Below are 16,187 nucleotides of genomic sequence, written 5' to 3'. Positions count from 1 at the left end.
AAGGGAGAACTGCTAAACAAGGAACTTGAGTATCCCAGTGGATCAAGTTCAAAAGATAGAAGTTAAGAGATATACCCAGGAGAAATTGAGGAATACCAGTGCCTTTTAATAAGGAGCTCCAGAAGCATAGAGAGGAAAAGGGATGGAGGGGAAGAATTTTCCTACCAGCAGAAGAAAGTTTCCCTGAGCTACAGAAAGGCTTGAACTTTTAGATCGAAAATAACCTTGGACCTTGTTGGTTATCTATTTTATATAAAGTAGTTATATCTATTAATCTCAAGCTTCTAATTTGTCCCTCCCCAACCCCCAACAGTATGGCCTTGCTGTATAGCTCAGAGAACTACATCCAATATCTTATAATAACCTATAATGGAAAAGAATCTGAAAAAGAATGTATGTATGTGTCACTGAATCACTTTGCTGTATACCTGAAACTAGCAGAGCATTGTAAATCAGCTGTACCTCAATAAAAAATAAAAAGTACCATTATCAGAGGAAAAGAGTTTGTTGATCCATAAGCACATAAACACTGAATAATGTGAGTCGAAAAGCCTCTGAGTGTTGGGCAGGCATACTTTCACTACTTTGTGAAATTTTTTAAGATCCAAAGTGAAAGTAAAGTCGCTCAGTTGTGTCCGACTTTTTGCGACGCCATGGACTGTATAGCCTACCAGGCTTCTCCATTCATGGAATTTTCCAGGCAAGAGTACTGGAGTGGGTTGCCATTTCCTTCTCCAGGGGATCTTCCTGACCCAGCGATCGAACCCGTGTCTCCCACATTGCAGGCAGACGCTTTACTGTCTGAGCCACCAGTAGGGCCAAAGGTAAGGAGAAAATCTGAAGTTTCCAGAGAGAAAAGAGGAACTTCACAAAGGAAACAAGATTCAGACTCACACTACACTACGCTTTTCCTTTGCAACTCTAAATGCCAGAAGGCTGTTCTATACATCAGTGTCTCTTTTGCTGTCTCATATACAGGGTTATTGTTACCATCTTTCTAAATTCCATATATTGGTGTTTTTCTTTCTGGCTGGGAGAGGGTGGGATGATTTGGGAGAATGGCATTGAAATATAAATAATATCATATAGGAAACGAGTCGCCAGTCCAGGTTCAATGAACGATACTGGATGCTTGGGGCTGGTGCACTGGGACGACTCAGAGGGATGGTATGGGGAGGGAGGAGGGTTCAGGATGGGAACATGTGTATACCTGTGGTGGATTCATGTTGATATATGGCACAACCAACACAATATTGTAAAGTTAAAAAATAAAAAAAAAAAATAAATAAATGCCAGAAGGAAATGTAGCAGTGTGCTAAGAATACAAAGGGAGAGTGCATATAAACCTGAAATTCCAAGTTCATTCACACTATTATTCAAGTCTAAAGGAAACATGAAATGCTTCTTTAGATTTTAAGAGTCGATATGCTCATGCACCTTTGTAGGGGGAAGTTGTCTACATGGTAGCCCCTCTGAGAAAGGGAAAATATAAATTGAATAAAACTTGTAAGAAACAAGAAAGTGAGACACAGATTAATCCGGATATATTCAGCTGCAAGTTGCAGAAGACTTAATATAACTGAAGAGAATTTATTATATAATAAGAACTTAGCTCTACAGTGAGTGCTGCAGCTGTGTGGAATGTTACCACATCTAATACAGTATCTGTACTGCAAAGTTGCACACTGCAAAAAATATCTTTGGCTTTAATTTGTTGTTTGCTTTGACAGGACATTTTAGCATACTAATTAATGCTACTTGACAGTCTGTTTTCTTTTTTTTTTTTTTTAAACTGTGGCCTCTTCTTTTATTTATTTATTTATTTTTTTAATTTTATTTTATTTTTAAACTTTACATAATTGTATTAGTTTTGCCAAATATCATTTTGATATTTGACAGTCTGTTTTCAAGCACAGTCCCTTCCTCCCACACTCAGCATTCATTTTTTTCTGTTTATTTCATTCCAAAAGTATTTATCAAGTTCATATTATATTCCAGGTACTATAAAATACAATGAAATAAGAAATCATGGCATTCAAAGAACTTTAGTTATCTGCGGGGAGGAAATTCAGTTTAAAAATGGTAAGGTGCATTATGGCTAGGAAGGACAGAGGGCAATCCGAAGTTGTGCAGTGAGCACCTAAAATGGACCAGTGGGTCAGAAAAGCTTCCTCAGGAGCTTGTGTCTAAGCTGAGAATTACAGGACAAGTAGAGGTTACCTGCCTCAAGGAAGAAGAGAGCATTGATTCAGACAAATAAAAGAGCATGAACAAAGGCCCAGGTATAAGAAGGATCATGGTGCTCTTGTGGGACATCTGGTGTGGAGACTGAGTTCTGATTGGGGATCTGTAAGTGATGAGGCTAAGAGAGAAGCTGGTACCAGTTCAGGAAGAACTTCGGAAGCCATGCTGAAGTACATTAGAAATCCTCTATGATTAGATTAGAATTAAAAATATTTCTTACCTGTCTCTTGTGGTCTTCCTTGATGGCCCAGATGGTAAAGAATCTGCCTGTCAATGCAGGAAACGTGGGTTGATCCCTGGGTAAGAAAGATCTCCTGGAGAAGGAAATGTCAATCCACTCCATTATTCATACCTGGGAAATCCCATGGAGAGAAGCCTGCCAGACTACAGTCCATGGGGTCACAAAAGAGTCAAATGACTTAGCTACTGAACATGCATGCCCTAGTCTCTTAAATGACTTAGAATTATCTCACTGCATCAGTAAGTTAACCGCTATGTGAATTTTCTGAATTAGATGTGGAAGCTCCTCAGATCAACTGTCCTGCAGACATAGAGGCTGAGACTCAGGAACAGCAAGACTCTGCTAATATCACTTGGCAAATCCCAACAGCTAAAGACAACTCTGGGGAAAAGGTAAGGTTTGAGCAAATATTTGTATCCTTTTTTAAATGGACTCTAAATACACTATAATTATGTGTGCTAGTGAAAACTTTCAGTCCTCTAATGATTGTACTGTCACTAGCTGTACTCTACTCATAAATGCAAATGCCCCATCTGATAACATCTTGAATCTTGATAAAATCTTGAATCTTTCATTAGAAATCTCAGATGAAAACCTCTAAAAACAGAAACTTTTCATTCCGTGGATTTTTTGTGTTGTGTATCCTCTAAAATTACTTGGCTAAAAATTCTTGGCCCTTTACTATGCTCTGAAGATCTTTTAAGAAAAAGAAAGATGGGAAATCAATCTTAGTTCCTGTTTATAAACATATCTTTTAAAATATGATCCTGAAATGATAGTCTAAAGAAGATAACAGTGTTTCTTACTCTGCTTTCAAAAACCAGCATTATTCAAAACACAGTATTTTAGTATTTGCATACAGGAGCTTGAGATAATTATCCATCAGATATTAGAAAAGGAATTAGGAATTTAACACCCTCTTCAGTCTGTACTTTTAGTATTCCCATACATGAACATGCTCTTAAACAGTATAGAGTTTTCACACCTGTATGTAAACATGTATATAAGTAGTGCCGTTCAAGGGTACAACAAGCAACACAATATGTTCTGATAATTGTGTTGAATATACTTAGCAATAAAGATAACTTTTTATAGTGTATCATTTAATATAACTATCACTCTGTATCTGTATTACATCTCCAGAACTTATAAGTGGAAGTTTGTACCTTTTGTCCACTTTGTCTCATTTTGACCACCCCCAGACCCGTCTTCTGGCAACCACCATACTGTTCTCTGTATCTGTAGTTCTTTTTTTTTTCTTCCTCCAGTTGTAAGAGAGATCATATGGTATTTAGGTAACCAAACTCAACTTCTAAGTCTGATTTAAATGTGATTTCTAGGCTTCTAGGACTTACTGTTCTGTAGGTGACGTGTGCATTGCATGCTGCCTCACGTGTGTTTTCCACTTCCCATTAAGAGGCCTATGAAAATGTACATGATCATCGTCAACATGGTCATTGTCATCAAACACTAAGAAGAGTGCAGGGACATACTTTAGGATCCATGAGAATTTAGACTAAATGAAGTACCTGTGTGTTGAAATATTTTTTAAAAATACAATTTTTTTAAATTGTATTTTTAAAATATTTCTCAAAAGATAAACAGCAAATAGAGAAAAATGCTTTGAATTTCTCAAATGTTAGAATGTTTATTATTCTATTAATATTCTAAGAATAGAATAATATTATTCTATTAATAAACATTATTAGAATGTTTATTACATATTATTGTAAGTTTATCTTTATCACATAATTTTCAAATGGACTCAGAGTGCAAACATATTCAAAAAGAGAAGAATACATCTATCTCATGCAGTCGTGTGAGAATTTAATCTTACCATAAGACAGTAAGAAATTGGAAATTAAAACGATGACCTAATGCCATATTTTTGATTTATCAAAAAATAATGATATTTAACATAGATCAGAGAACTCTGAATGGGAACTTTGATACTGGTCCTATCAAATACTAACAGTGGGGATGCAAATTTTTACCAAAATCTGGGAAATAAATTTTGTATTACCTATGAGTAAAATTTTAATGAATTTGAGGTTAATCTATTCCTAGAAAGAACAGAAGGACATAATAAAAATATTTTTTAAATGTCTATGCAAAACCATTTTTCCTACTGCCGCTTACAGCAGTTAAGTTTGGGATCAATTTAAATGTCCTTGAATAGATTTTTCTTTAAAAAAAAAGTACCATATACTTATTTCCTAAGTTATAAAGATATTTAACAGTCATAAGTTCTGAAAACTATGTAAGAGCATAAAAAATGTTCTAAGATATTATGTTTAATAATAAGGAACAACAATTCATATCTATCTGAACTCTATAAACTGCCTACGTAGAATAGCCTAGAAAGGAATACACCAAAGGCTATGCCTGATTTTTTTTTTCCGAACTCTATAAACTGCCTACGTAGAATAGCCTAGAAAGGAATACACCAAAGGCTATGCCTGATTTTTTTTTTCCGAACTCTATAAACTGCCTACGTAGAATAGCCTAGAAAGGAATACACCAAAGGCTATGCCTGAATTTTTTTTTTCCTTTTTACTATATGTAAAATATTGTGTCATTTTTAATTTCACTTTGCTAATAATATAAACCAAAAAGTAATAAAAGTACTATTAATGTTAACTTTAACTTTCCAAATATTTGGAAATTTCTTTCCAAAAGGTATCAATCCACGTTCATCCAGCTTTTACCCCACCTTATCTTTTTCCAATTGGAGATGTCGCTGTCACATACACGGCAACTGACCCATCCAGCAACCAAGCCAGCTGCACCTTCCATATCAAGGTTATTGGTAAGTCTTCAGATTACTTTGGTAAGTTTGTGAAAATATTCCAGAACCCCCAAAAGCTTTGCCTCTTCTTTATCTTCAGCAACTTCCTTTTCACTGATTCTCCCTTCTGTCACTGAAGCAGCTTCCTCTTTGAAACCTAAGTACCCTATAACTATCACTATATCCCTGATTCCTTTCTATCTGAGCCTTTTGAAAATTCCCCAGGGTTGCCATGTCTTTTGGTTTAACTGCCATTTATTCTTAAAGTCGCTCAATTCTGGCTTCTGTCTCCTCTACTCATAGAAATCAAGGTCATCAGGTAATCTCTAGAGTTAATCCTACTGCACACTTTTTAGCTTATTTTATACAATGTTTCCGGAGAAGGCAATGGCACCCCACTCCAGTACTCTTGCCTGGAAAATCCCATGGACGGAGGACCCTGGTGGGCTGCAGTCCATGGGGTCGCTAAGAGTCAGACACGACTGAGCGACTTCAATTTCACTTTTCACTTTCACGCATTGGAGAAGGAAATGGCAACCCACTCCAGTGTTCTTGCCTGGAGAATCCCAGGGATGGGGGAGCCTGGTGGGCTGCCATCTATGGGGTCGCACAGAGTCGGACACGACTGAAGCAACTTAGCAGCAGCAGCAGCATACAATGTTTCCATAGATTTTACATTGTTGACAATGTTCTCTTTATCCAAACTGCCTCCTTTCCTGTCTTCTCAGACACCAGTCTTTCTTGTTTCTTTCCCCCATTATTCTCATTTTTTCCCTCCTTGATTGCTTTTTTAGGTTTCTCTTCCTTAGACCAACTCTCAAATGTGGATCATCCCCAGGATTCTAGCCTTGACCCTCTTTCTTTCTCTCTAGTTTTCCTGGTAATTTTGCTAACTGATAACTCCTGGATTTCTGTCTCCAGCTCAGATTTCTCTTCTGAATTTCAAATTTATATAAAAAACTGCCTACTGAACTTTCCCATGTGCATACCCCACAGGCATTTCAAATTCACTCAAACTTAAGATATTTCTTAGCTCAGAAAACAGAGTGAAGACCTAGTTACCAGGTGAGAAATCTGGAAGTCATGCTTGATTCCTCTCCCTCTGTCACCAACATCCAATAAGTTATCAGTTTCTACTGGTTTCATCTACTTAATATCTCTGAAATCTGTCCCCATCTCTCCATCCTCAAACCCCACTGCTATATATCAGTCCTTCTTTTCTTGACCTGGTTTACTCCATCATCTCCTCCTAACTGGTGTTTGTACTTTCAGTCAATTCCATAGATACTCAATAGATACCAGATGGTACTCGGAAATGGCAACCCACTCCAGTACTCTTGCCTGGAAAATCCCATGGATGGAGGAGCCTGGTAGGCTACAGTCCATGGGGTCACAAAGAGTTGGACACAACTGAGCGACTTCACTTTTACTTTCACTCTCCAGGCAAGAATACTGAAGTGGGTAGGCATTCCATTCCCCAGAGGATCTTCCCGACCCAGGGATCGAACTCAAGTCTCTTGCATTGCAGGCAGATTCTTTACCATCTGAATCACCAGGGAAGCCCAGATAGATAGCCACCAATAAGACTTAATATGTGGGGAATATATGAATGAGGTGGTCTGTAGTGCTCAAAAGTACAGACTGTGAACACAAACTGCTTGACTCCAGAGCCATCTCTCCTACTTAAGACAGAGTGACTGACCACTTCTATGTGCTTATTTCTTCGTCCAGAAATAGAATTAATAAATATATTACCTCATAGGGTTATTTTGAGGTTTTTAATTAGTTAAGATATACAAACTACTTGAAGTAGCGCCTGACACATTCAGTCAGTTCAGTCACTCAAGTCGTGTCTGACTCTTTGCGACCCCATGAACCACAGCACGCCAGGCCTCCCTGTCCATCACCAACTCCCAGAGTTCATCCAGACTCATGTCCATTGAGTCAGTCATGCCATCCAGCCATGTCATCCTCTGTTGTCCCCTTCTCCTCCTGCCCCCAATCCCTCCCAGCATCAGTGTCTTTTCCAGTGAGTCAACTCTTCGCATCAGGTGGCCAAAGTATTAGAGTTTCAGCTTCAACATCAGTCCTTCCAATGAACACCCAGGACTTTAGGATGGACTGGTTGGATCTACTTGCAGTCCAAGGGACTCTCAATAGTCTTCTCCAACACCTCAGTTCAAAAGCATCAATTTCTTTGATGCTCAGCTTTCGTTATAGTCCAACTCTCATATCTATACATGACTACTGGAAAAACCATAGCCTTGACTAGATGGACCTTTGTTGACAAAGTGATGTCTCTGCATTTTAACATGCTGTCTAGGTTGGTCATAACTTTCCTTCCAAGGAGTAAGCATCTTTTAATTTCATGGCTGCAATCACCATCTGCAGTGATTTTGGAGCCCAACAAAATATAGTCAGCCACTGTTTCCCCATCCATTTCCCATGAAGTGATGGGACCAGATGCCATGATCTTAGTTTTCTGAATGTTGAGCTTTAAGCCATCTTTTTCACTCTGCTCTTTCACTTTCATCAAGAGGCTTTTTAGTTCTTCCTCACTTTCTGCCATAACGGTGGTATCATCTGCATATCTGAGGTTATTGATATTTCTCCCAGCAATCTTGATTCCAGCTTGTGCTTCTTCCAGCGCAGCATTTCTCATGATGTACTCTGCATATAAGTTAAAAAAGCAGGGTGACAATATACAGCCTTGACTTACTCCTTTTCCTATTTGAAACCAGTCTGTTGTTCCATGTCCAGTTCTAACTGTTGCTTCCTGACCTGCATTAAGCTCTATGTAAATAAACTAACATTTTGCTCTTTTGGTTTCATATATATTTTTAGTGTTTATTTTAAAATTTAGTACATTGAATTCATTTTAAGAATTTTACATAACCTCTTGAAATAACTAATGTGTACAAACTGGCTTCTTACCCTAGAAATGATAAGTTTTGGTGAAAGTAAATAAACTGGCTTATATAAAAATCTATGTTTATGTTCTAGTGCTTAGTTGTCTTTAATTGCCTTTTGAATGTTTTAAACATGAACATCACCTGTCACATGAAAAATATGTTGGATTTATTTTTATGGTGCTGTGATTTTAAACACGGACCTGTGAGTCAAGAGTTTGCCACGTTTTCATTTTTCACAATGAAGAGTCAGCGTGGTGAAATGTAAAAAGTATAGTCGCATGTCTAGCTAGATACTAGCTGAATTTTCAAATTCTGAAAGAGAGCAAGGAAATGGCAGGGAGGAGGGAACGGAAGAAAGGCAGGGGGAGAGGGAGACCGAAAATAGTCCAAAGCCTACATTTTCTTGTTTTCCTCAGATGACAGAGTGTTGGTGTCTTAATGATAGATGAGAGGAGTCGGAATGCTTTTGCTTCACATTCCACAGAATGCTGCCTCATGTGCTTTGAAATGGACTTTCTTTTTCTGGAGATGCTGCATCTGCTGGGACCCCCAGCTATTTGACACTCAGTGGCCTCTGCAGACTGCTCTCTCTCATCCCCAAACTTCAGTTTTTAAATGTTTGGCTAAAATCAGATAACTTTAGAAAATCTTGGAACTATTTCATTTGCACTTTCTTTGGGGAGCATAGTAAGTACTGTTAGATTTATAAATTTAACTATGCGTTGGCTTGATTCCGAATTCTCAAAGTGCACTGGCCTCCTACAAGCATTCCTTCATTCTTTTCTTTATGCAGCAGCTTTTTCTGAGCATCTGTTATGGGCCAGGTGCTGTGCTAGGCCATGGAGACTTGTGAGCCAAAGAGGCTCCATCGCTGGTTGACAGAGTTCACAGCCTAAGAAAGCAGTAAATCAAAGATCCTACACTAAGAAAATGCAAATACTAGGAAAAGAGAAAAACTGAATATTTATTCACAAGACTTAGCATCAAACAGAAATCTGTATATTCTTATAGGTACAGCTCGTTTCATTTCAGGATATGTGTTTCCATATACATAGATGCTATATCATCCTAGTCTTGATGCCTGTGACTGTAATTTACCGGCTTACTGACCTCAGGCAAGTCTTGTAAATTTGCCTGGTTTGAGACTCTTTCACCTACATAATAAGAAAAATACTGTTCATCCAGTCTCCCTCAAAGACGTGTTATTACAGATAGAAGGACGTTTTGTATATGTAAAAACCAATAGTTATGTGAAAATGTCCTCCTTTACTACTTCTTGGTTGTACTTTACTGACCTCCTCAAATTCCACCACATTCCACCCGAGTGTGAAACCTGGCTCACCCGCACCGCCTCAAACCCTTCCTTGAATGTAGATTACAGTGCCCAGCAACAGACTCACAGATCTTTCATTTCTACCGTGGCTTTCACCCCCTCTTCATTGCAGCCCCATATTCCTGTGTCCACACCCTGTTCTTTGTCTTTACCTGGAATTGATCAACCTAGGCATCTTAGACCCCAGAGTCCCACCTATGGATGTAACCTCCTGGCCTTCCAGCAATATCACATCCTCACTTTTTTTCTGACAAGGGTTCGTGTAATCAAAACTATGGTTTTTCCTGTAGTCATATACAGATGTAAGAGTTGGACCATAAAAAGACTGAGTGCAGAAGAATTGATGCTTTCGAACTATGGTACTGGAGAAGACTCTTGAGAGTCCCTGGACACCAAGGAGATCAAACCAGTCCTCAGCCCTGAATATTCATTGGAACGATTGACGCTGAAGCTGAAGCTCTAATACTTTGGCCACCTGATGCAAAGAGTTGACTCATGGGAAAAGAGCCTGGTGCTGGGAAAGATCGAGAGCAGCAGTGTAACAGAGGATGAGATGGTTGGATGGCACCACCTACTCAATGGACATGCGTTTGAGCAAACTTTGGGAGATAGTGAACACCAAGGAAGCCTGATATGCTATAGCCCGTGGGGTCGCAAAGAGTCAGACATGACAAGAAACTTAACAGTGACGACGACACTTAAGTGTCTTACATATTCTGCAGCATGACTCAGATCTCTGCCCGTTGGTCTTCCATGCAGCATCTGTCAGCCCTTCAGTTAAGAGGAGGATCATTCAAGAGATCCCTGTGAAAGCACTGCTTTGGTCATTTCACGCCTTCTCATTATCTGGGAATGTTTACTTCACTTCTGGGTGGATCAGCTCAACTGCCACTGGCAAAACTCACAAATTAAATGCTCCCAAATTTACCATTTCTACTGCTGTGTTCATGGTGGTTTTAGCAATCTGGTATTTCTTCAACAAGTAGAGTGAAGCATAGCAAGAATCAGCTTTTTCTTGTGATGTTGAGATCAGGGATGAAACATGCAAGAGTGCTCAGTTGTGTGGAACTGTTTGCGACCCCAAGGACTATAGCCTACCAGGCTCCTCTGTCCATGGGATTATCCTGGCAAGAATATTGGCGTTGGTTGCCATTTCCTCCTCCAGGGGTCTTCCTGACCTAGGGATTGAACCCACATCTCTTACAGTTCCTGCATTGGCAATTGGATTCTTTACCACGTCATCATCAAAGGGATCCCAGGGCCAGCCTTGTGTCAAGGTTCTCCGCCTGCGCAAGTAGACTTCTATTCTCTCTTGCAACCCTCCTCATCAGTTTTGAACATCAGTTGTGACTTCATCCTCTGATTTCATGTTTTTTAGATGTAGAGCCACCTAGCATAGACTGGTGCAGATCCCCGCCTCCAGTCCAGGTCTCTGAGAAGGAGCATGCTGTGACCTGGGATGAGCCTCAGTTTTCAGACAACTCAGGTGAGAATGCAAGTATCTTCTTGTCAACATGTTACCACCAAATATAAAGCTTGTAAAAAGATAAAAGAGAAATAAAAAGCAAATTACATCTAAATATAGTAGCATGGAGAATTACATAAGATGTTTTAATGCTAGGATAATTCTATATATTTTAACATTGTTAATCTTACCTGTCCATGGCTTTTCATTCATTATTCAGTGGGGATTTATTAAACTTGTGCAGTGTATTTTATTTGAAAGTGTGCTAGTAAATTCATTGAGCCTCTAAGCTTCCTTTATCCTAGAGACATAAGCTATGCATCCTATTGGCAAGTCTAATGCAGTTCTATGTATTCATACTCAGTTCTTAAACATTTGCCAAAAATGTTATAAAAGCTCATGGGAAAACAGAAAAAAGTGAGCAAATATAGCTGAAGTTCACTTTAAAGTTTTCACAAACACCCTGAAAACAAGAATGCAAATGAAATAGATTTCTTAATTAAATTTCCAGTATTCACAGAGACTGACCTAGTAAAGGAAAATAATCTATTTAGCAAGAATGCCTTCATTTAATGAGGCTTTTGAGTCAACTATTTCTATAGTTTAGTGTAAGATTTTATAGTTTATTTTCTGTTAGCAGTCCAGTTAGTACCAATAGAATGTTCAGCTGGTTTGTATAAAGAGTAAATGAAAATTCAAATCACATAAAGTGACTGCACACAATAACCCCCAGATTGGAGTCCTTTCCCCTTCTCTCCTTTTTAGGGGCCGTGTTGACCATCACAAGAAGCCATTCACCAGGAGACCTGTTCCCTCAAGGGGAGACGATAGTGCGGTATACAGCCACTGACCCCTCAGGCAATAATAGAACATGTGACATCCACATTGTCGTAAAAGGTATACTCTGCATAAGCCTCCAAAATCTAGCTGACACTTGAGATGTGTAATCACTAATCACTATGTGTAATTACTATGTGTAATCACTTGAGATGTGCACTCTTCCTTTGTGATAGAAAATAGGCTATGAACACAGCTGTTTCAAGTTAGAATACTGACGGATTATATTGAGGTTTCCAATTATTACTTCACTTCATGGTAAATACACATGCTTTCTTCTGAGCTAGTCTGTAACCACTTATTAATATTTTCTCTAAAGTTACAAAGTATTGTTGTCGTGATCCTATTTTGAATGCTTGAGGAGACAGAGTCCAAACATTTGTTGCTATGTGACGTTATTTGGTTTTCCTTTTTATTAAAAAATGCCGAAAATAACAGTTGCACATCAGAATTACTTTTAGCTTTTCATAACATATGCACAATTATGCATACGTAATTAATTGCACATTGGTATAGCTTTTTAGCTGTACCCACCTAGGAATCGAAAAGCAGAAATTGCAGCAGCCTCACACTATGGATTTATTGTGAAAGATTTTCTAGGAGTAGTGGTGGACAGGAGGAATCCTTTTCAAAATTCAGCTTAGACACTTAGATTTTGATTTATATTCTAATACCACTGTATATGAATAATTCAATTTTTTTACACAGGTTCCCCCTGTGAAGTTCCATTTACACCTGTAAATGGGGATTTTGTATGTACTCAAGATAGTACTGGTGTTAACTGCTCATTAAGTTGCTTAGAGGGCTATGATTTCACAGAAGGATCTACTGACAAGTATTATTGTGCTTATGAAGATGGTATCTGGAAACCACCATATTCCACTGAATGGCCAGACTGTGCTAGTAAGTTCTAAATTTTTCTGGGCTTCTTTAGTATGTGTGAATATGTGTTCGACTACCTATATGTGTAAATTTCTTAACATTAAAGAGGAAAATTGCCTTACTACAGGGTTTAGATTTGGTAAGTAGAAAATAGTGCCATGAATTTGAAGTATTTATAGATAGGAGAAATGTCCATCCCTCAATTTAAAATATTAGCCCAGAATCTTATTGCTGATTGGATTGCTGTAGGATAAGACTCAGTTTATGGGAAAACCGTCTTGGCCCCTTCATTATTATTCACCAGAATTGTCAGAAGAGTCAGCATGTCATTCTTGAGCTGTGAACTTGAACTAAAGTATAGTCTGATGTCTGGAGAAGAACTTATATTTAAAGTAAGAGCATGATGCAGTCGGATCAGTCATACTCTTTTTTAGAGGTGATTTAGAGGTATTCTGTAATCTTGTGTATTATTCTAAAAATAATCCAATGTCTTCATCTTGTGTATTAAAATAAATAAGTTAAAAAAAAATAAACAAACTGACAAAGAAGTAAAATAATAATAATAATAATCTCTGGAGTGAATCTTTGGTCCACTACTATACATGAAGTTTAAATGCCAATGTCTTACAAAGTAAAACCCACTTACTTGAGCTGTATTGTTCCTAAATTTGGTAAATATAAGTGATATTACTTACCTCTATCAAAGATTTAGACCGTAGGATTTTAATGTTGATATTGTTAGGAGACTGTGAATATTTTGAGACTTCTTACTGAGTCTTAACTTCTAAGCTTCTGATCCAAAGAAAAGTTTATCTCTGTGAAATTACACTTTTAAGAAATACAATTTCACATACCATTCAGAAATTTTTTAGTATCTATTGATTGAAAATATAATATAAACATATGTATTATAAACTTATATAATATCTTTGCAACCAGAATTTTTCAAAGATTCCCAGGAATATAATGAAAAAAATGTTTGTATCTCTTTCTCCCTTAAATGTTCACTTTGTCATATAATTGGAAGGTAAAGAATAATATATGAAAGCAAATATATCACCAGGTAACTGGGTACACGGCTGCTTGGCTGGTGGTTTATTATGATCGATTAATGCCTGGAAACATTCCTTAACTATCAACTTTTGTTTTTATAACAATCCCGCAAACCATGTCGGGATGAAAATACCAGTTTAATTCCACAGAAATTAAATTTGTGTTTTGAAAACACTAACCAACTGAAACTGGTTTTTTCCAGTAAAACGTTTTGCAAATCATGGGTACAAGTCCTTTGAGATGCTGTACAAAGCAACTCGCTGTGATGACACAGATCTGTTGAAGAAATTTTCTGAAGCATTTGAGACCACCCTGGGGAAAATGGTATGTCAGTAGCATTCCTTGGTTGGTTGCCATATTTTAAAGGATGCTGTTGAGTTTTCCATAGTTGCTTTGCATCACCTACAACAGAAATTCTTTGTCTTGATGATTTCCTTTTTCTTTGTGACCCAAACTTGCTCCTCATATTTAGAATTATTCATAGGTTTTGGTCTCCTGGAGTGAATTTTAAGTAAATCTGTGTTAAAGCACTTTGAACTTCTTAAAACATTCAGAAAAACTTAGAGTCCCTTTGGTTTGAGAATGTCTGCTTTGTCATTTAAAGTATGACAGAAATGCCCTTATAGTCTGTTTTTCTTTTATGATCACTGAACATTTAAAGGGTTTTCTTTTTCATGCAAGTTTAGGACTCTTTCGGGATTCCAGGAGAGCAAAGCAATGTATTTAAGTGTATTGAGCATCTTGAAAGCAGGAAATGTTCTCTCTCTCTCTCTCTATATATATGTATATAAATGTTTTATATATGTTTTTTATATATTTATATTATATATGTGTGTGTATGTATATATAACTTCTGTGAAATCATAGTCCTCTAAGCAACTTAATGTGTAGTTAACTCCAGAACTATCTTGAGTACATACAAAATATATATATATATATATATACTTGTATCCCTAACAGAGTTGAGTGGCTTAGATTTTGGATAGATTCTGAAAGTAGATGCAATAGTAATAATTTGATATAGAGTGTGAGAAAGAGAGGTGTCAAGAAGGGGTGGAGTACATAAGCACAGGTACAGGGGTGAGTCCACATGTGATATGTGTGAAAGAAGGATCTTTTGTGACTCTCTGATCTGTGCAAAAAGATGCAGAATGATCAGTCTGGAGTAAGGTTGGAGAGGAGTTGTTGGAGGTTTGAGAAAAGAGAATGTGGTACAAAATGATTTTCTAGGAGAGCATAAATGAATATACTAGAGAAATGTAGGATTGGCCGTAAGCAGGGATGTGTTTTCTCCCAGACTGTAGTTGAGCATGTGGGCACAAATGTGGAGAAAGCAGAGCAATAAATTTAACTGGGGTTAAAGTTCCCCAGACAAATTGAGAGGGGTGCATGCAAAGGAGTAATTCATGGTGATAGACCAAGGAGGGTGCGTGCAAGGGAGTAAATAATTTATGGTGATGGATCAAGACGGGATCCAAGATGGGTAAATAAGGAAGTGAAGACATCAGAGGCTGAGGGACAGTGAAGAGGTGACAGAGTCAGTGGATTACAGAAGAGGTGTTGGATTCCTGGGTCTAGGAGAGGGTGCAGTTACTGGTAATGACAAGATCTGAGGATATGACTGTGAGAGTAAGTGACAAAGTAAAGCTGGAAGATGGAAGAGGAAGTGAGAATTCAAGGTGATGGAAGGATCAGCTGGCTGAATATAGAAATCACCAAGGGCTTTACCAGGGACACTTACTAAGGTTCTTGGAATGAGGAAGTGACTTGGAATAGGTGAGGGCTGTAGGTGACGGGCACAAGGAGATCAGTGTGTGGTATAGCTTATTGTGGGAGCTTCAAAACTCAGGCTTCAAGGAGGTTCATGGGAGTATGAGCTAAAAACAGCTCTAAAGAGTGAGGAGGGCACTTCCTCACTTCCATGACCACCACCTAAAAAAACAAGGAAGTCAGGTTTCATTGAGAGCAGAAGTGAAGAGAACATAGAGGAGGTGAATACTAATAAGGGTTTGACTGCTTCTTGACTGTGAATTTCAGAGGGCACCAAGGAAAGTTTTGAGGGCTTTACTTGGAGGAGGGCGGGAGATGGGGTTAGAGAAAAGGGATCTAAAGAGTCATTAATATAAAACTGTAAATCAGCTATACTTCATTTAAAAAAAAAAACAAAACTCAATTGAGGTGAAAGTTCAGAGACAGATATCCTGGGAGTCCTGAGTTTCTTGCAGTAAGTGATGTAAACAGAGAGAAAAGGCATGAGACTGATCTTGGTGGTCCACTGTACTGAGAGGAGGTGAGGGAGGGCAAGGAGGAGGGTCAGGAGCCTTTTTAAGGACAGGGAGCACTCTGGGGTCTGTCCTTCCTTCCTGCTGATGGAGACGTGAAAAACAGGAGCATAAAGCTTATCCAAGGCACACCCAGATGTGAAGCACAGT

General features: G+C 38.2%; 1 protein-coding gene across 1 annotated transcript in view; it reads left to right on the top strand.

The window, feature by feature from the left end:
• Positions 1-16,187, top strand: part of SVEP1 (sushi, von Willebrand factor type A, EGF and pentraxin domain containing 1) — a 204,599-nt gene that overhangs the window by 87,149 nt on the left and 101,263 nt on the right. Inside the window, exons 8-13 of the mRNA XM_044940425.2 lie at positions 2,759-2,877; positions 5,165-5,294; positions 10,897-11,004; positions 11,749-11,880; positions 12,529-12,723; positions 13,958-14,079. Of these exons, the coding sequence (XP_044796360.2) occupies positions 2,759-2,877; positions 5,165-5,294; positions 10,897-11,004; positions 11,749-11,880; positions 12,529-12,723; positions 13,958-14,079 (806 nt within the window). The remainder of the gene's footprint in view (positions 1-2,758; positions 2,878-5,164; positions 5,295-10,896; positions 11,005-11,748; positions 11,881-12,528; positions 12,724-13,957; positions 14,080-16,187) is intronic.

Source organism: Bubalus bubalis, chromosome 3, assembly GCF_019923935.1.
Source record: "Bubalus bubalis isolate 160015118507 breed Murrah chromosome 3, NDDB_SH_1, whole genome shotgun sequence".
NCBI classification, from domain to species: domain Eukaryota; kingdom Metazoa; phylum Chordata; class Mammalia; order Artiodactyla; family Bovidae; genus Bubalus; species Bubalus bubalis.
This window is presented reverse-complemented; position numbering and strand designations above follow the sequence as displayed.